Source organism: Amia ocellicauda, chromosome 12 (assembly GCF_036373705.1).
Source record: "Amia ocellicauda isolate fAmiCal2 chromosome 12, fAmiCal2.hap1, whole genome shotgun sequence".
Taxonomy (NCBI): Eukaryota; Metazoa; Chordata; class Actinopteri; order Amiiformes; family Amiidae; genus Amia; species Amia ocellicauda.
The window spans coordinates 17,142,446-17,170,230 of NC_089861.1; the positions used below are offsets into that span (position 1 = coordinate 17,142,446).

At 40.6% G+C, this 27,785-nt stretch overlaps 1 protein-coding gene and 1 long non-coding RNA gene across 3 annotated transcripts; both read right to left on the reverse strand.

The window, feature by feature from the left end:
- Window positions 1–1,006: 1,006 nt before the first annotated feature.
- LOC136764448 (mucin-7) lies at window positions 1,007–6,427 on the reverse strand. 2 transcript variants are annotated; one of them, XM_066718517.1, is made up of 7 exons: window positions 6,302–6,427; window positions 4,788–4,871; window positions 4,133–4,210; window positions 3,619–3,923; window positions 2,899–2,960; window positions 2,535–2,683; window positions 1,007–1,839 (listed from the first exon to the last, which is right to left on the reverse strand). In XM_066718517.1, exons 2-7 carry the CDS (start codon window positions 4,825–4,827, stop codon window positions 1,643–1,645), a joined length of 831 nt encoding a protein of 276 aa, XP_066574614.1. In that variant the 5' UTR covers window positions 4,828–4,871; window positions 6,302–6,427; the 3' UTR covers window positions 1,007–1,642. The 2 variants fall into 2 exon arrangements, with proteins under 2 accessions (XP_066574614.1, XP_066574615.1); XM_066718518.1 differs by lacking the exon at window positions 6,302–6,427 and adding an exon at window positions 5,818–6,011.
- An 8,962-nt stretch (window positions 6,428–15,389) lies between these two features.
- Window positions 15,390–18,283, reverse strand: LOC136764451 (uncharacterized). The gene is made up of 6 exons (XR_010821192.1): window positions 18,176–18,283; window positions 17,789–17,860; window positions 17,516–17,631; window positions 16,240–16,380; window positions 16,007–16,118; window positions 15,390–15,862 (listed from the first exon to the last, which is right to left on the reverse strand). It is a non-coding gene; the product is annotated as an uncharacterized LOC136764451 (long non-coding RNA).
- Window positions 18,284–27,785: the final 9,502 nt, after the last annotated feature.

Below are 27,785 nucleotides of genomic sequence, written 5' to 3' on the forward strand. Positions count from 1 at the left end.
TAAAACTAACATATTACAGTGTTCATGAAATAACACATTTTGTGCTAATATTCCTCAGTAATGTATTAACACATTTGTTCTAAGAGTGTATTAACCATACATTAACCAATAAGTTGTATTGTAAACAGTTTCAGGATCACTTCTATGTTTGTGTCTGTAAAGTCTAAGTCTGGCAAGTTGATGTCTAAGGTGGCGTACACTGATGTGTATTCCTTCAATTATTGAAAGGCAAAAAAAATATTTGTTACATAGTGTGCGTCGCTTACTATAGCATACTTCTATCTGAAATAGGACAGGAAGTCTATTTGAGATAAATTGAATTTCGAATTGAAGTTGAGATATCTTGAAATGGAGTTAGTTTGAAATATCTGCAGTTCTATTTATCTCTAAATGACAATTTGGCTTGCCATAGGCAGGTAGGGCTTCTGGGGTGTGCGCCGTAAGAGTGCAAATCATCTGCATTACTGTTACTGCTGCTCCTGAGGAGAGTCTCAGCAGTCCACAACATAGCAAAACAGTGGCAGCCAGTCTTACCAGCATTGTGGACACAGGCAGGAGGAAGGCCAGTCCACATTGAAGAGAGAGATAGGACAACATGGACAGAAAGAGACACTGAGACACAGGGACACTGAAACAAAATGAGAGAGAGATAGAGAGAATCAGCACAAAGTGAGACAGAGTGAGAGTCTCATGCTGTTTTCTGCAACTCTTCAGAGATGCACCAAAACACATACAGACAGAGACACACAGGGACACTGTGGACACAGAGATACAGTGAGACTCAGATACACAGACATGGCTCACAGAGACAGGGAGTTAGCACCACAATTGAGGCTTGTGTTATGTGTTAACTTAGGGAAACATTTCTGCAACCTTGGATCCTGGAGAGATATAGTACAGTACAGTAGAGCAGGGTCTCCAGCCCTGGTCCTGGAGATACACACCGTACAGTACAGTATTATATATCCACCAGTAAATGCATCATTAATAACAAAAAGAGTTTGAATGATAACAATTATTATATTTTATTAAATAAGTCTCACCTACTAACCACTCCTCATTAGCAAACATCTTAAAGTGCCAGTCCAGTGTCAATTTTGGTATAACAATAATAATAATAATAATAATAATAATAATAATAATAATAATAATAATAATAATACAGTTTAAAATAAATACCTGTACACCACAGAACAGCCACAAACAAAATAAACTATTTAAAAATACTGCAGGACGAAACTACAGCTTAGAAATAAACCTGAGGGATTCAACCAGAAACAGTCGACAGAGTCATTCCTCCTGTTGCTCAACATCATCATAGCAATGGACTCTTTGACAGGCATCTGGTGAGTGCTGTGTGCGTGCAGGAGCCCATCACTGTGCATTAACAGCACCCGGAATCGGTCCAGCGATGTCTGGGCAAGCATTTGTGCTAGATTGATATCTTCTGTGCTTATATCAACTGTGTGCTCTCTCTCTTTCAGTATATATTTTACATACATCAATATATAAAATCTATTACAATGTAAAGCAACAGTAAAACTATTATAGTATTGTGATGGCCTAGCAGGCTGTATCTGTAACCCGTGCCAGAATAGTCTGTACATCTTTAGCAGAGTTTCCAGCACACACGTAGCTGGGTCTATAGCAGGCACTGGGCCCCTGTGCTGTACAGTGCACTCAGGCACAGAAGCAGAGCAGTCAGGGTGAAGGAGACGGGAGCTGAGTGTGTGGAGCCTCCTCCCGATGTTGTTTTAGTGGTAGTGGGAGCAGCAGTGGTGGTGGTAGTGGGAGCTGCAGTGGTGGTGGTAGTGGGAGCTGCAGTGGTGGGTTCTGCCCCTGTTGTGGACACAGATAGAAACAGAGAGAAAGAATACAATGAAGGTCATCACACAAGGTGATGGTACAGTGTGTGTATTCACTGTGTGAGCCCTGCCCTGAATCTACTTCATTACTGACACTTTAATTATTGGTAGAACAATCCTACTGTAAAACAATCCTATATAGTCCTTTATATTAACCCACAGCATAGCATCCCAAATCAACCTCCTTGATCAAGCCAGACCGAACTGGTCAATGTTGGATGCTCTTTGGAGTTATTGAAGCGTATGTGCAGCTGACGCCATTGCCCATAACAACGCAGTTCTGAGTGTAAAGGGTTCAGAGCAAAAAGCAGGCTGGACATATTACCCCAGGCTGCAGAGTGAAAGTGTAATTAATTATATTCTTTGCCGAAATGAATGATCGAGTAGTGCGTTTTGTCTACCACTGTTGACAAATATGTCTACATTGTCTGTCAAACTCATTCATTATTTAAATTGTCTATATGTATTTTTTCCCCCATTTGAGGCCATTAATGAGTTTCATTGGCTGATGTATTTTGGAACACAATTGAGGCTGAGCTTGTTTCTGTTTCTCAGTCTCAGGGCTCAGTTTATGTAATTCCATCCCTTTCTGGGAAAGCTTGACTGATGACAATCACCACTCGACACACATAGACTGAACAATGCAAGCCAAAACCTTGTGCTACTCACTTGTGTCAATGACGGTGGCTGGATCCACATCCAGGAAGACTTGGGAGTCCCTCAGACCGGATTGGAGGTTATTGGAAGTGCTGTTGATGATGGGGACAGATGACACGTTGTCAAAGACAAGGTTGAAGTCCACGTCGATTGAGCCATTGCTGCAGGAATGCAGAGTGAGATAGATAGAGAGAGAGGTGGAGTCAGAAAGAAACCAATCAGAATTCAATGACCCTTGAGAGTCTTTGTCAGCCTTTCAGAATGCTAGTGCCCTCTCAGAATACACAGCAAATTCAAATGGATTAATACATAAACACATTCAAATTAATTTACATGCATCAATCAATACAAATCTGAAAAATAAAATGTATCTTACGTGAAATTCAGAATTTGTATGTGCCTGAAGGCAGGGTATATCTTGGCATAGAACGGATTGAGCTGCACAGAGAGAGAGGGAGAGAGAGGCTTAATACATATTGTTTTGACTGGACACTTTGGTACAATAACACTGCACTTAGAGAGACAGAATGAGAGAAAGAGAGAATGAGAGATGTACTTTCTCCTCAACTGTGAAAATTATTGCCAAACAAGGGACAACTTTATCAAAAATAATATAATTTCCCTTCCACAAGTCTTCCAAAGACAGAACCAGTCAGTCCTGCTGTGAGAGGGACACACAGCCCCTTTGACTGCCCAATATGTGTCCACCTGTCATAGACTAAGGGACAACGTGCCAGACAGCTATTCCAGCTCACTTTTGTCATGCCAATAAAGCAAATTGATTTGAACTGAATTGATAAGAGGAGAGAAAAGGGTGGGGGTGAAAAGGTACTTTGACTGAGGAAGTGTCCTGCAGTAAAATAAAGATGGAGTGGAAGAAAACAGATATATTTAAGGTGAGAGAGAGAGTTATAATTATAGATAGATACACAGATTAGAACAAATACAAAACAAACTGATAAAAGACAAATACATAAATACCTAACAAAATAAATATGAGAACACCTGCTGTAGAGACACACTGACACAGACCTACAGCCAGACACCTGCTGAAGAGAGACACAGGTGAACTGCAGTTATCACGCCAGACAATTACCTCGCCAGACACATTGGCTTCCAGTGCCTTGTAGCTGGGAGATGTGGGGTCTTTGAGACTTGAGGTGAAAGTACGCTTAATTGTAATCTTCATGCTCACTATTCCCTCGGGGACGCTGGTTTGCGTGGGGGTAAGGGGGGGGAAAGTGGTGTCACTTGAGGAACCAGGTAATGAGAGAGTGGAGGCAGTTGTAGTTGAGAAGGTGGTGGGAGTTGCAATCGTGGTGTATGTGAGAGCTACAGTAGTGGGAGCTGCAGTGTTGGTGGGTCTGGGAGTTGTAGCTGTAACTGTGGGCTGCTCAGAACCTACATAAAAACAGAAGCAAGAATGATCCTTTCAGATATATGTGTCAAAGAGAATATGCTTCTATTAAATGTCTGAGACACAGAGAGCAGAATTGTGTTGATTAGGGTTTCTGCAACATCACAGAGAGAGTATTCGTCATGCCAATAAAACACGTTGAATTTGAGTGGGGAGAGAGAGAGAGAGAGAGGATGTTGATTTGGTGACCTACCTGAGCCTTCAAAGTTCATTAAAGTTGCAACTGGGGCTATAGTTGTTGCTTCAGTCTTCACCTGAACTGCTGTCAGTGCTGTGGGGAGAAAGGAGAGCAGGTTAATGAGAGACACTTCAAGGGCAGGTGACAGTTTGTCTCACTTTGTGTTTCCTTCCACTCTGATAACAATGTTAAAGCTGTCAGGGAATCTACAGGATGAGTGACTTGGTGTTTCAGTCATGCCAAACTGCAGCTATGTTGTGCTTTTAATTCTTTTAACTGCTTTAAAAACTCATTTTTTTCTTATAAGCACTTTTGTTTTTCTTCTTTCTTGATTTCTGTATTAACTTTGGTGGGGCAAACACAACTATTGATTTTATTTTCTGAATCTCCAGTTTTTGTTGAGTGTTTCCATATATGACACTTGCCTCTAGCCCTTGTAGTTACAGAGTTAAGTAAAAATATGACAACAGTAAAATCAGGTAAAAATGGGGGTCAATTGCCTCTCTCTGAGTGATGTATTCTGTGCAGATTGTGATGATAGCAATATTTCCTATTACTATCTATGATTATTTTAGTCTACTTTATTTTTGTGAATTTAGTAAATATTTGTATTATTTAGAAGAACAAGAAGAAGAACAAGAAGAATAGGAAGATTGGGAGATTTTCTTACCAGAAACTAGGAATAAGACGCACTGCATTCTTCCCTTCATGCTGTGTCTGTTTGTGTCTGTGGATTAGTCTTCGATCAGGGATCCTGCAATGTGAGGACAGAGAAAGACATTCACTACAGAGGGCACAGCTGTCATCAGAGAGACAGATGGACAGAGAGGGACTAATTAGTTCTCCAGAATTGAACCCTCCCTCCCCACTCTCTCTCTCTCTCAATTGAATTCAATGTATTTGAATGTAAAAAAAAACAAGAAGTAATTGACATCAAATCATTAACAGACAGGGCGATGAAAACTCCGTCTCTCTGTCCTGACTCTACTGTACTGGTTGTCCGAGGTCTTCGTTTCGTCCGCGTTGTGGACATTTTTTTCTTTCTACGCGGAATAGAGACGCGATCCCGATTCCAGACTGCGCTCCGTGTCAGACCTGTTCTACTGCACCGAGACGGAGGAATGTGTCTCTGTCTCTCTCTCTCGGCACTCAGTGACTCGTAGTAGTAATAATAATAATACTACTACTAATAATAATAATAATACAAGTATACGTCGCCTACAGGTACTACATTTATACTGTCTGACAGATTATCTGTTATTATCTGTTATTTCTTTGGATACCTACCAGCTGTATCGCCATTAAAATATCAAACACAGCAGCACCGTCAACACGAAGGAAAACTCAGAGGAGGGACAAAACATCCCGCCAGGGAGCCCGTGAGAGGCAGGGTGGTCCCCAGGGTGGTCCTCGTTGTGGTAGAGTGGTCCAGTGGGTGTCTAACTCAGTTACTCTTCCAGATATTACAGTAGTACTGGAATAATTATAGTAAATATGTTTGTACTGTCAAATGAACAGGGTCTCCCGTGTTACTGTCTGTAATGAATACAGCTACCTACTAGCAACTCTAGCTATGGCTATACATGACCGCAGTTTTTCCAATTACATTTCTTCTTCCTCTTTTCCTTCTAGTAGTAGTAGTAGCAGTAGCAGTAGTAGTAATAGTGGTACATATTATATATCTATCTCGGTCTACCTACTCATCTAGGCTGTGTGCTCCCCTTCTCTCTCTCTCTCTACTGTGGTAACGTCCTTGCAATGTCCGTATTTGACCCGAGCCCGTTCATATTCCGAGGACGGTGGCAATTGTGCTGCGCGCTCTACCGACATCTCCCCTGCAGCCCGTGACGTCGGTGCGGCCCCGTAACGGCCTCGGCAGCACAAAGCAACGGCGCCTTCGATAAGGAAATAGAGATAAGAAAAGCGCGATATACAGTTTCCCTTATCGACCAACCATAATATCAACAGAAATAATAATAGTCATACTAGTACAAAATAATTAATAATAATACATGATAATAATATTCATTATTATGTATTATTAACACTGAGAATGATCATAATTATTAAACAGTACAATCATATTACAGCAGAATTATATTATATATAGAAAGAAAGAAAATAAACGACACGAATAACAACAATACTATGTGCCAACGAATAACAACATGTATTTGTACTCACCTTCTGAATCAAACGAACTCGGAGAATGACGGACTATGAAAGAAACCCAAGATAAGAAATCCAATGAGGGAAGTCGATTTTAATTTCTCTCTCTGTCTCGGAGGCTGATGGAAGTTAGGGATATTGAAGTGAGGTCTGGGGCTCAGGTTCTTTTTATTTATACCTACAACAATACCTACACCCCGCCCCATTCTTCAAGTTAACGAGAATTATGTAAAATGCTCTGAAGTGGAAAACCAAATTCCTACTCCCCCAACTACCATCCGCAGGCACACGCATTTTGACTGAGGGAGAGCAAAGATGTAATTATGAGGAAATGCCGTTTTATTATTATATGTACGCATGTATGTATGTATTTATTTATTTATTATATAATACATATTGTATAGTAGGAACTGTTATGTACAATATTATTTTTATCATGGGTGTGTCATCCTCCACTTCACTCATCCTTAAGTTCCATGTCATTGTTCTGTCTTTAATTATGTTCTGTCATTCCTGCTTCATAAACCTTCTTCTGGGTTTTTGAGTCTGGGTGATTTGTACTGCATGTTAGCTCTCCGGGACACAAATACAAGAACTACACAACTTACAAAGTAGCACAGGCAGACGTACACACACACAAATCTATACTGAACAAAAATATCAATTCAAAATGCAACACCAAGTTACAGTTCATGTAAGGAAATCTGTCAAATACTGAAATCAATTAATTAGGCCATAATCTATGGATTTCAAGTCTCAAGTTTTGAGGGAGCTTGCAATTGGCATGCTGACTGCAGGAATGTCCACCAGAGCTGCAGTCAGGTCAAGATCCTGGTGAGGATGATGAGCCACAGATGAGCTTCCCTGAGACACTTTCTGACAGTTTGTGCAGAAATTCTTCAGTTGTGCACCCCCACAGTTTCATCAGCTGTCTGGGTGGCTGGTCTAAGATGTTCCCATAGGTGAAGAACCCGGATGTGGAAATCCTGGGCTGGCATGTTTACATTGGTCTGCGGTTGTAAGGCCAGTTGGACTAAAATTGGACCAAATTCTCTAAAATGACATGAACACTCAATTATCTGCCAACAGCTCAGGGCTACATTCTTACAATCAGCATACCAATTGCACACTCCCTCAAAACTTAAAAAATCTGTGGCATTGTGTTGTGTGACTAAACTACACACATTAGATAGGCCTTTTATTGTCAACTGCACAAGGTGCACTTGTGTTATGATCTACCACACCTGTCAGGTGGATTTATGATCTTGGCAAAGGAGTTAATACTCACTAACAGGGATGTAAACACATCTGTGCACAAAATTGGAGAAGCTTTTTTGCATATGGACAATTTCTGGTATTTTTCATTTCAGCCCATGAAACATGGAACCAACACTTTACATGTTGTGTTTATATGTTTGTTTAATATATAAATATATATGCGACAGGTGAGCTTCCCCCTGCCACTTGCTGTGCTGGTCTGGGAGACTTAATTGACTGATTGGCCAGCAGGAGAATGCAGTATATTAAATTAATTAATTAATGTATTTGAAATTGTTTTTACAAAACAATATAAAATATATATCCTCACAGAAAAATTATATTTTAACTTCTATAAAAAAAAACATTGAGGATAAAAACACAAAGTCAAATCAAAAAAGCTATTAGTCTGTAATTAGTCTATTTGATAGGTTTCTACCAATTTACCAGACCATTCTTCTTTTCAAAAATGTTCAAGCTGTCAAGTTCTTTGGGGAGCATTGGAAGCAACATTCAAGCCATGCCATACATTTTCGATTCAATTTAGGTATTGGCTACTCAAAGACATTTAACCTTTTGCTCTTTAGCCAGTCCAGTGTAGCTTTGGCTGTGTGATTCAGGTAATTGTCATGCTGAAAGTTGAATTTCCATCCCGGTTTCCACTTTCTTGCAGAAGACAGCAGGTTTGCCTCAAGGTCTTTTTCTATACTTTGCTTCATTCATTTTCCCTTTCATCCTGATAAACACCCCAGTCCCAGCCAATGCCATGGGTACAGAATCTCCTGAGTATTTTTTTTTTTTTCATAGTTCCAATGTAGAGTGCTTGGTACAATGTTGTCACATGCACACTTTGATCAGTCTTGGCCATAAAATCCTGTAGTTCCTGCAAAGTTGCCATTAGCCTCTGTGATGAGTCTCCTTCTTGCTTTCCAGTTTGGAAGGATGACCTGAGCTAGGCAGGGTCTTGGTGGTGTCATACACCTTCCATTTCTTAATAATCATCTTGAACGTGCGCCAAGGAACATTTTTACGGCCTTTTTATACCATCCCCTGATCTGTGTCTTTCAATAACTTTGTCCCGAAGTTGTCCCGGGTTAGGTACAAGAAGGCGGCTAGCAAGAGATCAGGGCTTGGAAATGTATTGTAAACCAAGATAAGACGAGCACTGGCTGTCCAGAACAAAGGGGTATATATAGACTTGGAGGTGTAGCGCAAGGGAATGAGAGACAGGTGCCATAATCAAGGTAAGAGACCGGGATGATTATTGAATTATCAGTGAGGGAATGAGGCAGAAAGCTACGGCAAGGGCGACATCTAGTGGTGAGGTCAGGGTTGAGACATGACAATATGTGTGTGTGTGTGTAAGACAGAGAGCAAAAGAGCAAGAGGCAGGTACATAGAGAAATTCCATTGCAGTCTGCCTAATGAAGACTTAACCTTTTCATTTGGAGTGAAAAAGATGTCTGCATGCCTGTCTAGGTGACAGAGTGTGTGTGAAGTGATAGTGTGTGAATGTGTGTATATCAGATTTCATATTACCCTCCACCACACCCTCTCTCTGTCTATCTACATTCCCATGCAAGAATGTAACAGGTTGTGTGTGGTCTGTTTTTACTGTCACACTGAGACGCACAAACACACAGTCCATAACAAAACATGAAGGGGGGGGTGGGGATGCTTTAAGAGACAACTGTGTTCAGACAGTGATTGCAGCTTGAGGAGTTTGGAATATGTGTGTGTGTCAGAGAAAGAAAGCGTGAATAGTTTTAGCAACCTTAGTCTTAAATATATCAGGGAAGGGAGATACAAGGAGAGGGAGGGGCAAGGTGACAAAGTGGAGAGGTGGATAGAGACAGAGGGAGATATGTGTATATGCACCCTGTCTAGATAGATATAACAATAGGGTGCATCCAAATATAGATATTGATAGTGAGCAACCAGCAGGCAGAAACAGTATTGATGTAAATACAAATATTTGTATTTTAGTTAATACCAAATATTAATACCTCAATTTAAATTCAGATGGCTCTTCCAGTCTCGGTTCTCTACACTATGTTGTAAGCAGAGGCTCCTTAAAAGTGTGTGGTGCCACCCACTATATAATCGAGTGGTTGGGTTATACATTTGGCAGCAATGAGATGCATTCTCATGCTGGCCAATCAGTCAATTAAGTCAGACCTGAAGCTCACCTTTAAGCTCAATTAAGCTCACAATTTCACACATGCAGTTCATTAAGTTATTGTTGTCAGGATGGGCTAGAGAAATGTTTTTGGGCCAATGATAATTATAGTGAATTTAAAACATTCCTATTTAATAATTTGGGCACTTCTTTCAGTGAAGTCTGGGAAAGGACACATTTTCAAAACCGAAAACGACAAGAGAAAGAGTTGGTGATGGATTTCTGTATTTCTGTCAGACTGGTAGATTGGCAGGAAAGGATGATCCCAGTCTGGGAGCAGGAATGCAAGATAGCTTTGCAAGGGACCTTTTTATTACTCATTTAGATGAAGATATTCATTTGGTATTTGAATTGGAGCTGATTAGGGAATTGGAACACAAGTTCCCAAATCTCAGGTGCTCAGATTAGGACAGTCAAAGATAGTCAGGATACATCCCAAGCCCTGCAACAAGTGATGGAAATTCTTACAAGTTTAAAGGATGTAGTGTAAGAGATTAAGACTTAAGCACTCCCACAGGGTAGAGGCAGCCTTATGCCTTCTCCCCCAGGGTTGGTCAAACAGAACAATCTATCTTGGCATACACCAAGAGATGCCCCCCTAGTAGGAAACAAGATCAAATTTTAGGTCAGACATTACCATTGTCCAGTCCCAAGTGGGTGGATGACTCCCAGGGGCTGGGAAGCAGTATTGGGGTTGTTACTGACAAAACTTAATATTTTAGTCGTTATTCGTTTCTTGAGAAAAAGGTAATTTTAGAATTATATATTAGTTCATTTAAAATGTAGCATGTTATATTACTTATTATATTACCCGCTACATTCCTTCCTTTTGCCCTGCAAAACAATGTGATTAATCTCCATAGTCTGGTAATGTGTGGGCCAAACAAATAAACTGTCAAATCAGTATTATGTATAAAATTAGTGAATAAATCCAGCTGGACGATATTATCTTACTGCCACACAAGCTATCTTTCAAGTCAGAAGCACTGCCCAAGGGGGAGGGATTTTCTGCGCACTTCTGTAGGAACCTGATCAAAACATCACTCTATTAAAGCTGCCATTGGCCCCTGTGCCCGTCACTCAAACAGGTCCCTTCCCACTTCCTGTTTGTATAAAAGGTAACGTCTGCACAGGTTCTTCCTCTTTTGCCTCTTCGCGGACACAAGAACGTGAGCTCTCTGTGGTCTGTGTAGCAATTGCTATCACAAACCTTGCGGTTTTGGCTGGATAGCTTCACTTATAGTGTTGTTCACCACCATTTTGTTACAACCTGTCTGTCTTGTGTATGTGCATTTGTCGTATTATAGCTAATCCCGATTTCTGTAATGTCTGCGCACCGGAGGTCCGTCTGCGTTTCGATTTCACAAAAGACAGTTTAAAAATAAATAGTAATGTTAATATCTTGCTATATATTATCCGAGTGCTTGCTGTGTTGGGTTTTTGTCCACAGGGCTTTCTCCTCCACAGCAAGAGCATCAGCAGCAGCAGTAAATCCAAGGCCCAGCTGCCCGGCCTAAGCCTCGGTCTGTCATTAGAGATTTTGCCCGCATGAGGTGCCCCATTGTTTAACCAAGCACAGTTTTGCCGATTGGAGACGGGCTTACAGCTGCTAGTCCCGCTAGGCGCTTCACATGCCGTGGTGGTGTCCCAGTTGCTGTGTACCCCTGGGTGCTTGCACTGACCGGCACCCCCGCTGCACGCTTACTGGCAACGCATGTGTATGGCACTCACTCAGAGCATGGAGAGACCCCGCTCCTCCTCCACTCACCCCCACCGCTGTGCTGCTTGCGTTCACCAAACTTTGCCCTCCTGGATTGGGGAAGTCCCTTCCCCCATGTGCCTGGGCACCGACAATGGGTACAATCTGACTGTGGACCCCAGGCCCAGTCCCGTGCAGAACGCCGCTGCAATCTCCGCCGCAATCACCACCGCGTCCAGCGATCCCCCACCCCAGCAAGTGACAGTTGGGAGCCCCGGAGCCCCTCTGGCTCCTCCTCACGGCCTGCAGTTTTGGAAACAGCTGTGCACCCCGCACCTGCAGCTCCAGCTGCACCCGCTGCTATGGCTGCACCTGCTGCTACAACTGCACATGCTGCAGCAGCTGCACCAGCGACAAGGGAGACCGATGGAGTGGCCCCGGAGGTCCAGCTCCGCAGACAGGCAGCAAAACATGGCCATCCTTGCCCTGAATAGCAGGATGGACCATCTCTGCACCCTCCTGTCTGCACAGGCCGTGCAAACAGCAGCCCAGTAGGGTCCAGTGTCTTCTGCAAGTGTTTGGCAATGTTAAAAAAAAGATTTACTCTACTCATCTCTGACTGGCCAGCTAGCACCTGGACGCTAGTGTTCACCCAGTCTCAATCTCTTCCTATGCAGTTGTGTGTTTCAACTACAAAACAGGTTGGTATTAAATGTCTCTCTCTCACCCCCTCCCTCTCTCTCAGTGTCAAATGATAATTTTGGTTTATACAGTACTCACTTACTGACTGATGGGAGCTTGTCGATTCGTCCCTGTCCCACCCTATCGACAATTCGTCCCTGTGATAATTGGTCCCTGCGTCAATTCGCCCCTATAACAATTCATCCCCATGTCAATTCACCCCCATCATTATATGATCTCCATTTGTAACCATGAGTGTATTCACTTATTGTATAGCCATATAACACATATAAGTGTCTGCTAAATGACAAATAATATAATGTAAGGAACAGTACTGTAATCCAGGTGATCTGGATCCTGGTGGGAGTGGTCTGTTCCAGGATGACAATGCCCCCATTCACAGGGCACGAGGGATCACTGAATGGTTTGATGAGTATGAAAATTATGTGAATCATATGCTATGGCCTTCGAAGTCCCAGATCTCAACGCAATTCTTTTGGGACATTTTGGAATTATAGCGTTCTCCACCACCATCATCCATCATCAAAACACCAAATGAGGGAATATCTTTAGGAAGAATAGTGTTCCATCCCTCCAGTAGAGTCCAGAGACTCATAGAATCTGTGCCGAGAGCATTGAAGCTGTTCTGGCGGCTTTATGTTGTTTTTTCCTTTAATTTGTCATTCATCATTAAAATTATTCTTGCTGTCCAGTCAAAAGCACCTGGCGGTCCAGATATGGCCCGCGGACTGCCTATTGACTACACCTGCTGTACACTCGCCTTGCCTTTCTTGCAGTAAACAAGTGACATAAAACGAATTATAAATAAGTGGATGGTTTGTGCAGCACACTTATGTGCAAGCGTATTTCTCAAAATTATGTCATAGGTTAGGTTAGGTTATTCCCCAAACAGCTGAATAGTCTTTCCAACATTGTCAAGTAACTGACATTGACTCTAGCTAGCTATTTAAATGAGCGAACGTTACCAGTATCGTCCAAAGTAAGCTGGCTAGTAGTGACGCTGCTCCAACGCTAACTAAGCAATTAGATACACTACTCATTCATCACATCACATCACCTCTGTCCTTATCCTGTTTGTCCTCCTCTTCTCTTCTTCTATTTCTTCCCTGCACACCAGAGGACTTTGATCTTTTTGACTTGGTTTGAAGTGGCTACTGATGCTAATTGATCATGTTTCACGTTCAGTGTCACTCACTGCTTCAGATAACTGAACTCGCCCACAGAAAATATGGCCTAATAAGATATGTAGTTATGTTGTTGTGGGGGCTTTAGTTTTTTTTCGAATTAATAGTATTAACATTATTAGCACAAGCCACATCCACAAGCCACATCATCCCCACCGTCAAACATGGAGGTGGAAACATTATGCTTTGGGGGTGTTTTCCTGCCAATTATTCCTCATTAACATGCAAATCAATTTATAATTTCTTTTAAATGCATTTTTCTGGATTTTTTTGTTGTTATTCTGTCTCTCACTGTTAAAATACACCTACCATTAAAATTATAGACTGATCATTTATTTGTCAGTGGGCAAACGTACAAAATCAGCAGGGGATCAAATACTTTTTTCCCTCACTGTATATTGTGTTAATGAGGTGTTTTGGCTTGTGTTAAAGCACACACACACCACCTTGGTACATTCACATATCTCCTAACAATAGCCTATTTTTATGACTGAGCTATTACAAAAACAAAAACAAAACAGGAAGTAATTCTGTAATGTCTGTATTTATTTGTGTATTCTCTTATTGTAAAAACTACCTTGTGGTTTCGGATGAAATTCCTTTGATTTGATGACGTAGGAGGTCCCGTCAGACCACATTCTGCCATGATTTTATCTTTATTTTCATTCCATTTTAAAATACCTGTCTTTTGTCTGTCTTGGCTGTGATTCTCCTTGTACTTGTGGATTTCCCCTATGCTTCCCTCTCTATCAAATTCTAATTCAGATTCTAATTCAAATTGTGCTTTACTGGCATGACTGTAACAATACATGTGTAGATATGGTGGAAAAATGTAAAAGAGCATTTTTTTCCGAGTGTCTTTTAACTTAAATCTTGTGTTTTTTCCCCCAGATGTCGTAAACAAGCTATTTTTCCCACATTAATAAATATTTTATGTTTTAAAATAAATACTTAATAAATGCTAAATCTGTGTTTTGAAAAATACGTATTTATCATTTGATTCAATATTTAGCTAACTATTCATTTTTTATATCAAAAGTTAATTAGTATGCAAAGTTAGTATTTGTTAATATCAGCAATTGTATTTTTTATTTCAACAAAACATACTAATTAATATCCGGTTAAGGATTAAACGGCTTGCAATAAAAAAACACACTGAGTACACAACTATTCCATTTCATGCACTGGTGTGTGTCTCGCAAGCTACACCTACAGCTACATCTTTACTTCCTCAACTATATTATTATTATTAATAATAATAATAATAATAATAATAATAATAATAATAATATAGTACATTTGGTTTATAACGCACTGTTATTATACCCACACACTACAAGTCAAACAAGTTAAAACAGTAAAAGTATAGGCAACAGTACAGTACAAACAAAACAAAGTAAGCATAATAACAAGCAGGTTGCACCTCGCCATAAAGACAAAAAAGCAGAGTGCATGCTTCAACATTAAACTCTTTATTTGAAAGTGAAAGTAATGTAAGTCACATTTTTGTTGATTATCTGTGCTTAACCACGTTCTAGAATTCTAGCTACATCAGACAGTAGGTACCATTCATGCCCAGCTCCTCCATATGGCTACGGGCAACTTCATCCTACAGCAATGGCTTCAGACCTGTGTATGATGCATTTTACAGTCGTTTGATACCACAACATTAGTTTTCTTCTTAAAAAAAAAAATCAATGCCACTATTTTATCTAAAACCAGTCTTAGTTATTTTTACAAAATGTAAAAGCAGTAGATATTTTTAAGTAGGCTAAATATATGCTTCAGGCCTAATATGCAAATATTTTAAATTATCATTGTACTAGAAAATATAATGTATTATTATTATTGGTGTTATTATTATTGGAATTATATTGGTCTTAACTTTTTACTGTTCATGAGTGTGTGATTGTTGTTGTCCAGTTAAAGACAAAAACAAATCCAGTTCATATATATGAGACAGGCACACAGACAGATACTTGGACAGACAGAAACACACACATGCACACACACACACACACACACACACAGACACACAGACACACAGAGAGACAGAGAGAGAGTGACAGCCAGGACCAAGTCTGAATGCTTCAAAGCGCTTTATTAGCATAAGCTGTGGTGATACAACACAAATACCAAGGGATGATATTTCACACAATTCAACCTCATTGAGTGTGTGCAGTGTGTTAGAGCAAACTGGTCCTGGAGGACCCCCTGTTCCAACCAAGCTCTTAGTTACATAAATCAGCTTTCAATTGCATTGTAATTTCAATTAAGTCAATTAAGGATTCAATTAAGTTGGAACAAAGAACATCATGACAGGGGGTTCTCCAGGACTGGTATGGGAATCGCTGTGTTAGAGGACATTATCTGTGTCCAGTGTGTCTGTGTGTACAGTTTCTGTGGGTCTGTGTGAGCAGTATCAATGTGCAGTGTGTCTATATTTGCAGTATCAGTGCTGGCTCAGTCTTTGCTCTCCTCAGCTCAACGAAGGGGGAACCTGCAGACAAAGGGTTTGAGTTCATTGCAGCCATGGTCATTCCACTTCGCAGTCACTGAAACAAAGAAGATCACATCTTTTCAGATACAGGTATTCATGAAGACACAAACACACATACACTAACTCTCACACACACAGCAGATACACACACTCACAGTGACTCATACATACACACACACAGTCACTAACACACACTTACACCACCAGTTCATCTCGGTGCAATGCTCTTGTCCCCTGTAATTACTGGGGTTCCCAGGAGTCCAATTCTCATATCTCCAGTTGCTCCCATCAATCCACAAAAATGTATTAGACTGGAGGAATAGGAAAATAGGAGAGTGAATGTACAGCAACAGAGAAGAGACAGTTAAATCCAGTAGGGTCTCCAGCCCTGGTCCTGAAGAGACACAGTCCAGTTCTACACTGGGTTGCTACCTGAGGAAAGCGGAAGCCTCCCAGCCAGGTGCGAGGGTTCGCACAGTTGTTCCGTTTGATAAGTCGGAAGATCTGCCTGTTCTCATAGCGTGAGTGGACCGAAGCCAGGTGAGCTGACCTCCTCTGAGCCCTGCAGGTCAGCTGAGAGAGACAGACAGAGATTATGAGGTCAGTATCTGTACATTGAAAAAAAATCTCTGCAAAAACTGTAAAGTCTGCATATCTAATTCTGCAATAATTCTATTATTTTATTTTAATATTTTTAAAGTTATATACATTGTTCATTTTTTGCCAAAACCTGTGTGAACTCGCCATGCCAATAAAGTTGGCTTTGAATTTGAATTTGAGAGGGACCGAGTACTGATTGACTGGACACTGTTCTGAGACAGAGGGAGAGATGGGGGGAGTTAATAAAGTACTGTTCAGACACATTGACTAACTGCACACTGCAGTACATTAACACTGAATGAGGAGAGAGTTTGTCTGAGACAAGGTATTTGCAATAGTATCAAATGTATCTATTTATCTATATGTACACACACTCACACCGTACTATATTATTTTCTGTAGTGTATTGTGCTGTACTATACAATACTGCACTATACTGTAAGAAATATGATGCGTAAGGACCACAGTGAATCAATCAGATGTTTATTGTACAATGGTAATACAATCATATGGAGAAACAGGTGACGGAGATACAGAAGATTTCCGGACTCAGCAAAGGCTTTGAGCCCCGTGCAAAACTAGGTGTGGTTATTTATAGGTTGAGACCTTGATAGCGGTAATAAAAATGTGTATATGGATTGATATGCACGTCTAACATTTTCTTGTCTACTGAATAATCAACAATATAGCTAATGAGTAGATATGTCAAACCCTCCGATACATTTCCACTGCACCACTTCTGTAACCTTGTGGATGACTCTCAGAGACAACAGGAAGGTTTTTATCAATATAGCCATGTTTACCTCATCCTCTGAAAGTATCATGTCAGGGAAATCAGATGTTTTGAGAACTGAGTGTCTCTGTCTGCTACAGACTTCTCAAGACACAGAACGAAAGGCAGATACACACAGGCCCTCTAAGAGCCACAATTTTGATAATTTTAATATAGTTGATGATTCTTACAATACTATATTCTAGTGTATTCTTTACTGTATTATATTGTATTATGTACTATGTTATACTCTGTTTGCTGTTCTTCAGTCCATGAGCTTTGTGGCTGGGTAGTAATTAGGTGTGATGCTAATGACAATGAGAGTGATGTCAGTACCTCAGCCTGTATGAAGCTCTTTGAAGCTCCAAAGAAGCGGAAGCAGCTACTTCCAATTCTTGTCCACCTCCTTGGACAGCGCCTAGGACAGCTTCCAGCTGCACAGTCAGAGAGATCTGATAACAGAGAGAGAGAAGTTGAAAGGGAGAGAGTGAGTCTGTCAGTAAATATGTTGTTCAATGTCTCGCTCAGTCAGTCAGTGTGTCATTAAGTCAATGTATCTGTGTGTCGGTATATCTTTATGTCAGTCAGTCAGAGTGTGTATCTCTTTACCTGCAGTCGATGCTATGGCAACAGCACCCACCAGACACAGCAGATACAGTGACTTCATCCTGTAGGAGAAAACTAGAAAAAAGTAGATACAGTGGATACTATACTGTATTATACTACTGTGCTCTAACATACTTTACCATAGTATACTATAATAGACTATATATAATATACAATACTATACTGTACTGTGTACCTGTGTGTTTGTCAGTCTATCAGCCTGTCAGTGTATCAGTCAGTCAGTTTATCAGTCAGTCAGTTAGTCAGTGTATCAATCAGTGTACCATTATGTCAGGTCAGTATTGTATCAGTTTCTCTAGTGTACTGTAGAGCTGGTGACTCCTGCTCTTCACAGCAGTGAACGCACATACTTCTGGCTCGTTGTCCTACCTTTCTGGTGTCTGGTGTCTTTCTGTGTCTCTTGGTTTCTCAGTCAAAGTTAATGCCTCAGTGTTGGGTGGGACGGAGGCTCTGGTTTATATAGACAGGGTGACGATGCTCCTCTTCTCACAGCTGCCTTTTAGGGACAAATTTTAGACAGATCTGACCCTCTAACCCTCCCCTACTGTCCCCCCTCCCCCACATATCTGCAGCTCTGAGGGTGTCAAACTGTGTAGTTTTGAAATTTCCTCATTTTCACCAAGAAGGACATGACTTTTGCTTTTATCAATTGATGCATTTACATTTTCTCTCAATCGCTTTGGCACAATCGTCGAATGACTATCAAACTTTGTCAAACAGTGTATGAAATACTCAACACCAGTAGGTCATTTGCTCACATGACTGTAGTCATTTCTCATTGCTTTCACACAAAATGCAGTGAGTAAGCCTTGCTGATCAAAATAGTTTGCATTCATTTTCTGTTGAATAATATAATGCAATTATACATATGTTCATTGTATAAATCCTTACATGCAAAATAGAACAACCAACAGTCACAAAAACCTGTCAAACATATATTATATAAATAGCAGTTATGTGGTATTGTTGTAATAGTTTTCATATGGATTGACTAGAGCAGTGGTTTTCAAACCGGTCCTGGAGTACCCCCTGCCCTGCTGTTTTTTGTTCCAACCAAGGTCTTAATTGCTTAATTCACTAATTAATTGACATAACAAAGCAATATACCATTCAATTAAGTAATTAAGACCTAGGTTGGAACAAAAACCAGCAGGGCAGGGGGTAGTCCAAGACTGGTTTGAAAACCCCTGGACTAGAGCAACCAATTGCATATGCTGTAAAATTTAGCTTACAGGTGCAACTCATAACTTATCAGTTCTCAAACAAATTTATACTGCAAGGGCAAGACTTATTTGTACAATTGTGGAATATGGAACAGGCAGGAGACAGAGGGGGGCAAGAGCCTGCTTGTGTTAGAGGAAGGGGCAATAGAGTGCGTGGTGGTGTGGTGAGGGGGAGAGGAAGAGCCAGCGGAAGGCAATGGCACAGAGCAATCTCACATCATATATACAGGCAACAATTATAGACCATGTAATCAACCATGGCCTAAGTATGAGAGAGGCTGATCGGAGAGTGCAGCCTAATGTGTGCATGTCCACAGTGTCATCAATAATCCAGACATTCAGGAGAGACAACAGGTGTGTAATCATATATTGTACTGCAAAATGTATTCACATTGGTATTCCAGTAAACTTAGCCAATGCATGTTTCAGAATTCATGAAGAATACAGTGACTTTACTGTATTTACGGTCTGGGATTGAGCGTCTACCCCATGGTGGTGGCAGAAGAGTAGTTTTCACTGCTAGAAGAAATTGAAATCTGAAATATGGTCATAGCAAGCAATGCTATCATTCAAAGTGCAGTCATAAAAGATGATGGCATTTTTCAAAATGTCAACACCGTCAGCCTCTCCACAATTGATAGGGTGCTAAAGAGAAATCACATGAGAATGAAGCAACTCTACAAGGTGCCTTTGGAGAGGAATGGTGAGAGTGTGAAGGAGCTGAGGTACCAGTATGTACAGGTAAGAATTCATCACTGTACACTACACAGTGCTGTGATCTCTTCCTTTCAGTACTGACAAGTACAACCTGTATATGCAGAATATATTACACAATGTGGGATATGTGTTTCTGTAATTGTATGATTTACAATGTCTACTGTAAATTATTTCCTAAATAGATTTTGTATCTCTTATAGAGAGTGATGGAGCTGGAGGCTAATGAATCCCCACATGTATGTGTATGAGGCAGGATTCAACTTGACCAAAGTCAGGAGATGTGGCCGTAATATTATTGGTCACCGAGCCACTGTTGCTGTGCCAGGCCAACTTGGAGGGCACGTTACAATGTGTGCTGCCATATGTGAGAATGGTGTAATCACTTACATTCCCATCGTTGAACCCTGTAACACAAAATGTCTCCTTAATTTCCTGTACACTCTTTACAGGTATCTCATTCCTCTGAATGAGAGGGGGCTGGTAAGAAATCACTTGCCAACTTATGTTATAGTTTGGGACAATGTAAGTTTTCATTGTACCAATACAATTAGGGAATGGTTTGTTGCCCACCAATGTTTTTTGATGGAGTTCCTCCCACCATACTCCCCATTTCTCAATCCCATTGAGGTGTTTTTCTCTGCATGGAAATTGAAAGTATATCATCACCATCCTAATGACCAGTTGTCCTTACTGGATGCTGGTTGTGAGGATATCACAGCAGATTGTTGCAAGGGGTGGCTGCATCATGCCAAAACATTTTTCTATCATTGGATTGCAAGGGAGGATATCAGGTGTGATGTAGATTAAAGGTTGTGGTCATAGAGAGAGGAGAGATTGGATGACACATGAGGTTGATGAACTTGCAGCATCTTTTCTTTTTTCTTTTACATACTGCAGTTCCTAATTTACATATGTGTGTGGTATATTTCTGTTATGTACAAGCTTTTTATGTTCTGTTTGCTGTAAAGGTAGCTACATACAGTCATTTAATACATGTTATGTTTTGTTGAAATTACAGTGTGCGCCATGATTTTTTCACAGCAATACTATTCAGTTGGTTACAAAGACAATGTTATTAATTTGACAGCTATCACACTTTCAGAGTACACTGTCATTTAATGATATATCTTAGCATTTTGACTGTCTTGGTTTAGGCAATGATGAAGGAAATTTTGTTTTGGTGACAGATTTATTCATTGATGAATTTATTTACATTTTAAACATGACCAAATTTATCTGATTGAGTGATCGCTTTTTGTAGGTGAAATAGTATTGTGTGCTCAATTTACCACATGATGCACAGGGCCGAGTCTGCGGCGGGCAGGGGGGAAAGTTTTACAAGTTTTACAGCGGAATTACCACACTTTAAATGTGTAATGTGTGTAGTTTGTATGTGTAGGTTTTAACGCTAAGTGTATAAAAAGTGACACCTCTCTGACAAGTCCACGTCACTCGAAGATGCGGCTAATTTATGCGTGACGTCACACCAGGACAAGCTTGCTCTTTCCGGCTGTTTTGCTGCATTAGCGCTAATGAAAACCATCACCAAACAAGAATAATAACGCACCCAGAGGAGAGATACCCTGGTAAACTGGTGCATCAGATATGTTTGCATCCAGGTATGAAACCAGGCCTTAAAAAACTTACACTTACACTGAAAAAGCAAGAGACTCGCTATTTTGTACAGGATTTCCGAGTTTGGAGACGCACCTCTCTCTGTGATGTGACCTGACCCGCAATCCCGGGACATTGTGAGATAGAACGGAATTTAAAAATAGCTGCTAAATTGAAACGGATTAACATGTTAATTATCCCTACACCTTTGCTAAAATTAATTTGTTTGCTGAATGACTGACTGTGCAACAAACAAGCATTTCTGATGATCAGTTCAACATCTTCCCCGAACCGCTGAGCAATACTGATTGGGAGAGAAATTGCACGTTATGGCAATTTAATATAGTATTAACAAACAAAATAATTTAATGTCTGCATATTAACAAAGTCAGTATTATTATGATTAATAATAATGAAATACATGAAAAGTAATATATTGTATTCATTATTATTAATCTAATTATACCATTGTTTATCGTGCATGATAATTATGCACAATTATTAATATGTAATTGAACGCCAGTGGCTTACAATAGTGAATGTACTGATGTGAGGAATACACGTTTTTGTTTTAAACAGTCTAACAAATTTACTTTTTTTTAATCTTATAAACAATGGATGTGGATGAAACTTAAAAAAAAAAAAAATACACACCGGACTCGCTTCACAGTCAATCAGATTATTAAGACCAGTCCTGGCAGCAGGATGAACTCTGCAGTTGGAATCAGAAATGGGGGCTACTGTAACACATTTCAACATGGAAAATTAATAACAGGATAGAAAAAAGTGAGCGAGTACAATATTCCAACTGAGGGGACGACCCCCTTTGCCATTAAAAATGGATAGCAGATGCGCTCAGCCGGCACTTCGTCACCACCCCCAGCCCCACCCCCATTCCCATCCCGGGTTGCACTTCGTTATCAATCCCCCCCCACCCCTCCAACGATGTGCCACACTAAGCATAAGGACTGGACCCCCTTGGCCACCCTGTTTCACATTATCTGGAATTGCCACTGATGATAAGATGATTGTACTTAGTTTTGAGAATGTTACGTTTGTTTCAGAAAATGTGCCAAATCGATTGAAAATTAAATTAAAGATATGTAATAGTTTTTAATTTCTAATAGTCTTTGCTTACTTACTATTTGTTTATCTTGTCCGTCTGTGTGTCTGTCTGTCTATATGTCTGTTTTGTTTGACTGTCTATCCAGGGGAGGGTTTGTCACTTTTGTGGCCCCAATCAAAACTCAAGTTTTCAAAATCAAAAGCCCCTTTTGATTGTGGCCCCAATCAAAACCCATTCTCCTCTGCCTGTCATTAACAATTTAGTGTTACCACACACACAATTTAAAATAAAAATACAAAATCATAAACGAACAGTGGTCTATTAAATCAACTATGTATATATCCTCTATTTGACAGATGAGAATTGCAGTCTCACAAGAGGTATTAATTGTTAAGTAATTCAGAAGTTATAAACATTTGAAGTCCAACTACTTGGAATAAACAAAATGGAGAAAAAATACTGTTACATTTCCATTTACATTATAAATACTAAACCCTTTAGCAACATAAGCTTATAGACATTCAATTTACAATACAGGGTGTCGACAACAACTGTACCAAATTGTGGGACAAACAGAACCCACTCTACAAGGGCTTTTGTGAGAGGTGTCTGTCACCACTAGGGGGTAACAAGGGCGTTATGCTATTCGACCACACCACCCACCTCTTTTTAAAATGAGAGGAGAGAGGACCTCGTGAGGACCTCGTTGTAACCACGCACTGTCTCCGGCCAGGTTAGACAGGCCCCAAGACAGCACCACACAGATGGGTAAGTTTCAACAATTATATTTATTAATACAAATGCTAAGACAGGTCACAAAGACTGTACTTTAGCGGGGGAATATAGCACACTGGGAAATTGGGAAGGAGGATAAAACCTATAATAAAACTGCCTTTAATAAATGGGGCAATAAAACCATGCAAACCCTACCCAAATATACACAAGAAAATAAAGAAAGCGCTCAGATACATTTATAAAACCAAATATCCTGATCTTAAAACAGTAGACCACAATTGACAGTGTCTCCATTTTTCTCTTTGCAGCAGATCCACAGTGCCATCAACCAACCAGGCCCGGCCTTAGCGGGTAGGCGAAGTAGGCAAATGCCTAGGGCAGCAAAACTCAGTGGTGGAAAAATGTAGAGGTGGCAACATGAAAAAAGAAAAAATGTAATTATCAGATTGCAATATATTATGATGTCTGATAATATATACAGCTCTGGAAAAAATTAAGAGACAACTCCAAGTTCAGAAATCAATGTTAAGTGGTATCTTATTTTTTTCCAGAGCTGTATATATATATGTATATATATATGCTTACAAACAATAATTAATATCTATCGCTTCTATATTGTTATACACTCACCTAAAGGATTATTAGGAACACCATACTAATACTGTGTTTGACCCCCTTTCGCCTTCAGAACTGCCTTAATTCTACGTGGCATTGATTCAACAAGGTGCTGAAAGCATTCTTTAGAAATGTTGGCCCATATTGATAGGATAGCATCTTGCAGTTGATGGAGATTTGTGGGATGCACATCCAGGGCACGAAGCTCCCGTTCCACCACATCCCAAAGATGCTCTATTGGGTTGAGATCTGGTGACTGTGGGGGCCAGTTTAGTACAGTGAACTCATTGTCATGTTCAAGAAAACAATTTGAAATGATTCGACCTTTGTGACATGGTGCATTATCCTGCTGGAAGTAGCCATCAGAGGATGGGTACATGGTGGTCATAAAGGGATGGACATGGTCAGAAACAATGCTCAGGTAGGCCGTGGCATTTAAACGATGCCCAATTGGCACTAAGGGGCCTAAAGTGTGCCAAGAAAACATCCCCCACACCATTACACCACCACCACCAGCCTGCACAGTGGTAACAAGGCATGATGGATCCATGTTCTCATTCTGTTTACGCCAAATTCTGACTCTACCATCTGAATGTCCCAACAAAAATCGAGACTCATCAGACCAGGCAACATTTTTCCAGTCTTCAACTGTCCAATTTTGGTGAGCTTGTGCAAATTGTAGCCTCTTTTTCCTATTTGTAGTGGAGATGAGTGGTACCCGGTGGGGTCTTCTGCTGTTGTAGCCCATCTGCCTCAAGGTTGTACGTGTTGTGGCTTCACAAATGCTTTGCTGCATACCTCGGTTGTAACGAGTGGTTATTTCAGTCAAAGTTGCTCTTCTATCAGCTTGAATCAGTCGGCCCATTCTCCTCTGACCTCTAGCATCAACAAGGCATTTTCGCCCACAGGACTGCCGCATACTGGATGTTTTTCCCTTTTCACACCATTCTTTGTAAACCCTAGAAATGGTTGTGCGTGAAAATCCCAGTAACTGAGCAGATTGTGAAATACTCAGACCGGCCCGTCTGGCACCAACAACCATGCCACGCTCAAAATTGCTTAAATCACCTTTCTTTCCCATTCAGACATTCAGTTTGGAGTTCAGGAGATTGTCTTGACCAGGACCACACCCCTAAATGCATTGAAGCAACTGCCATGTGATTGGTTGGTTAGATAATTGCATTAATGAGAAATTTAACAGGTGTTCCTAATAATCCTTTAGGAGAGTGTATATGCCTATGCAATTTTAAAAGTCAAATTTATGTAAATTATTACTCCAATGAAAGTGTTCAGTTAAATGATTCTGAAGAAACAATATACCCAAAATCATTATCATTATTACTGTCATGTCCTGATACTTTCTCCACATCACTGTGTCTGCTAGTTCATGAACATCACTTCTGTTCTGAGGACAACTGTGTCTTCTTGTTCCACATTACTGCTACTGACTTCAGCAAGCGCTCTGACTTCAGCATGACCTTCTTCCTCGTTTAATATTTGCCATTTTTCAGTTTCAGATGGGGGACACTGCAAATATAAGGCTGTTTTTTTTGTCACTGGAAAATCTGGTCATGTTAATTTTTGATTGCATCCCGATAAACAAAATCGCATTTTTTTAATATAACACAACATAACCTACAGACCAGGAGCCAGCTGCATTAAAGCCATAATCTAGAATTAACTCCCAAGCAGGACTTAAAATCCACTTACTTCAAAATTACATTTCCTATCCTGCTTTAACAAGAATGTATTTTTGAAGTGAGTTCAAATCCTGCTTTGGAGTTAAGTATGCAACCGGCTCCTAGTTGGTTATCCTGTTTATAAAAGGGATACAAAAATGCATTGAAAAAAAAATCTTTATTGTTATTATGATTATTTTCTTAAACGGACAATTGTATTATATTCTTCAGTTTTGGAGGGAAAAAGTGTGCACCGGACAATGTGAAACTGGAGGTTTTCAACACGACAATAAATCCAATATGCTACAATTGTATCTCGGTCAGGATTACAAATAATTAGCCTATACATGCCTTGAGTATTGGTATTGTGATGAGCCAGACCATCTTTAATTTTGGACTGAGCATTGTGACCAATAGCGGGATGCTGTTGTTATTGTGAAAAGATGGGGTAAAAGTAATGCTCAGAAGGTATATGGGGACATTTTCTGACTTGTATTTGTATTTGGGGTTGGCTTGAGAGTTGAGGCTGCAGAGCTGCCTGTATTATTGAACTGAACTCTGCGCCTGCGCTGTGTGCGAGACGTGGGGGAGGAGCACCAGATAAACCAGTAACCCTCACTCACACAACCATACTAAGTCAAGTTCACACAGTATGTAACACAAAAAGGCAGTACAATCTAAAATCACTGACTTTGAATATTCAACATTATTAAATGTCACCTTTGTGAAGTCTACATTGCTTCTATATTTACTATGTATATGTTGCCCGTCTTACTAGTTATTTTTTGTGATAATCCCCCCCTAACGACACACTTTTAATGTTAATAACAAACGATACAACCTAAATGTCAAGAATAAAATTCCTGTCACTAATTTTAATATTCCAGTGTTATATTTTGTACGTAATTGATCACGTGTTTACTGACCTTTTTCTTCTTTGCTTCTGTGACTAGTTCGACTGTCACGAGCTTACAGTAGCCATGGCTACGTTCACTTGAAACCTCGAGTTCTGATTGGCTTAATTGGCAGTTTATTATTGGACCATTTGCCGGGCAACAACCGTTTTGGTTAAAGTATTAGCGATTTATTAAATAATTATGACACATGGTGTAAAATGATAGATTATTATCATAACTACGGTTCCTTGAAAATGAAAGACAGCCATTACCTAATGGGAAGAGCCTTCTGACCTGTCAATCAGTGAAAACATGTAGCAAAGCTGCCAAATAGGGGCCCTGCTGGCAGCAGGAGGATCCGGCCCCGGTGTCTGTAAAAGTCTCCTCCTGCCTGCAGCTCCCTGCCATTTCATCATCAGGAAGGTCGTCTGGTCGAGCGACACCTGAAGAGTAATGTCTGTCTTTCTTTTTCAGGGAACTGGGGTTATGATAATAACCTATCGTTCCCTTTCAAATCGAAAGACAGCCAGTACCGAATGGGAAGACTATACCAGAGCTGTTGCGAGTCCTGACACCTGACTAAGCCTAAACCCACAATGACAAGGATAGCAGAGCCTCATGGCGCCTGAGGGCCAGATGTTTGAAGTACCTGGGTGCCCAGACCTTCTGAAGGTCTGTGGACCGGACCAGGTCGCAGCATTGCACAGCTCTTGCAGTGTGGCACCGTGAAAGAGAGCCCACGACGTGGCTTGTCCCCTCGTTGAGTGCGTTGAGATGTGTTCAGGCATGGGAACATGAGCAGTCTCAAAGGTGAGCCGGATCGCGTCCGTCACCCAGTGCACCAGTCGCTGTTTTGAAACCACCCGCCCTCCGGTGGTGGAACCGTAGCAGACAAACAGCTGGTTGGATTTGCGGCTCTGCGCAGTCCTCCACATACAGCACCTCAAATATGGAGTGAATTCACTGTCAAAATTAGCGAGCACAGAAATACAACTTACGGTTTTTATTTTACGCTTACAATTAAATTCTGCGCTCGTTCAATATCGTTGACATATTTGCAGTTTCGTTTACACGTGCAGTTCTGTGCGCGCTCACGCGTCTCCACGCGCTCGCAGTTCTGTTTGACTGTTTTCACACCGATCAAAAACAACGCGGAGAGCAGGCATCCTAGATGATCATCGCACTATCGATCTCCATTCTGATCACACATGGCTGACCACACGGCAGCAGAGGGACAGTCTGAAAAAGCTTAACGTGGTTTAATGTGCTTTAAGCATAACCATTACTTTGCAGAGTTTGTACGTTTCTATTATGAATAAAGGATGGATATGTTTTTACTAACATAGACAATATGATTATGACCTTACTCTGTGTATAATAATTCACTTAGGTGAATATAAACGCTCAATGTAACTTACTGTACTAAAACATAGC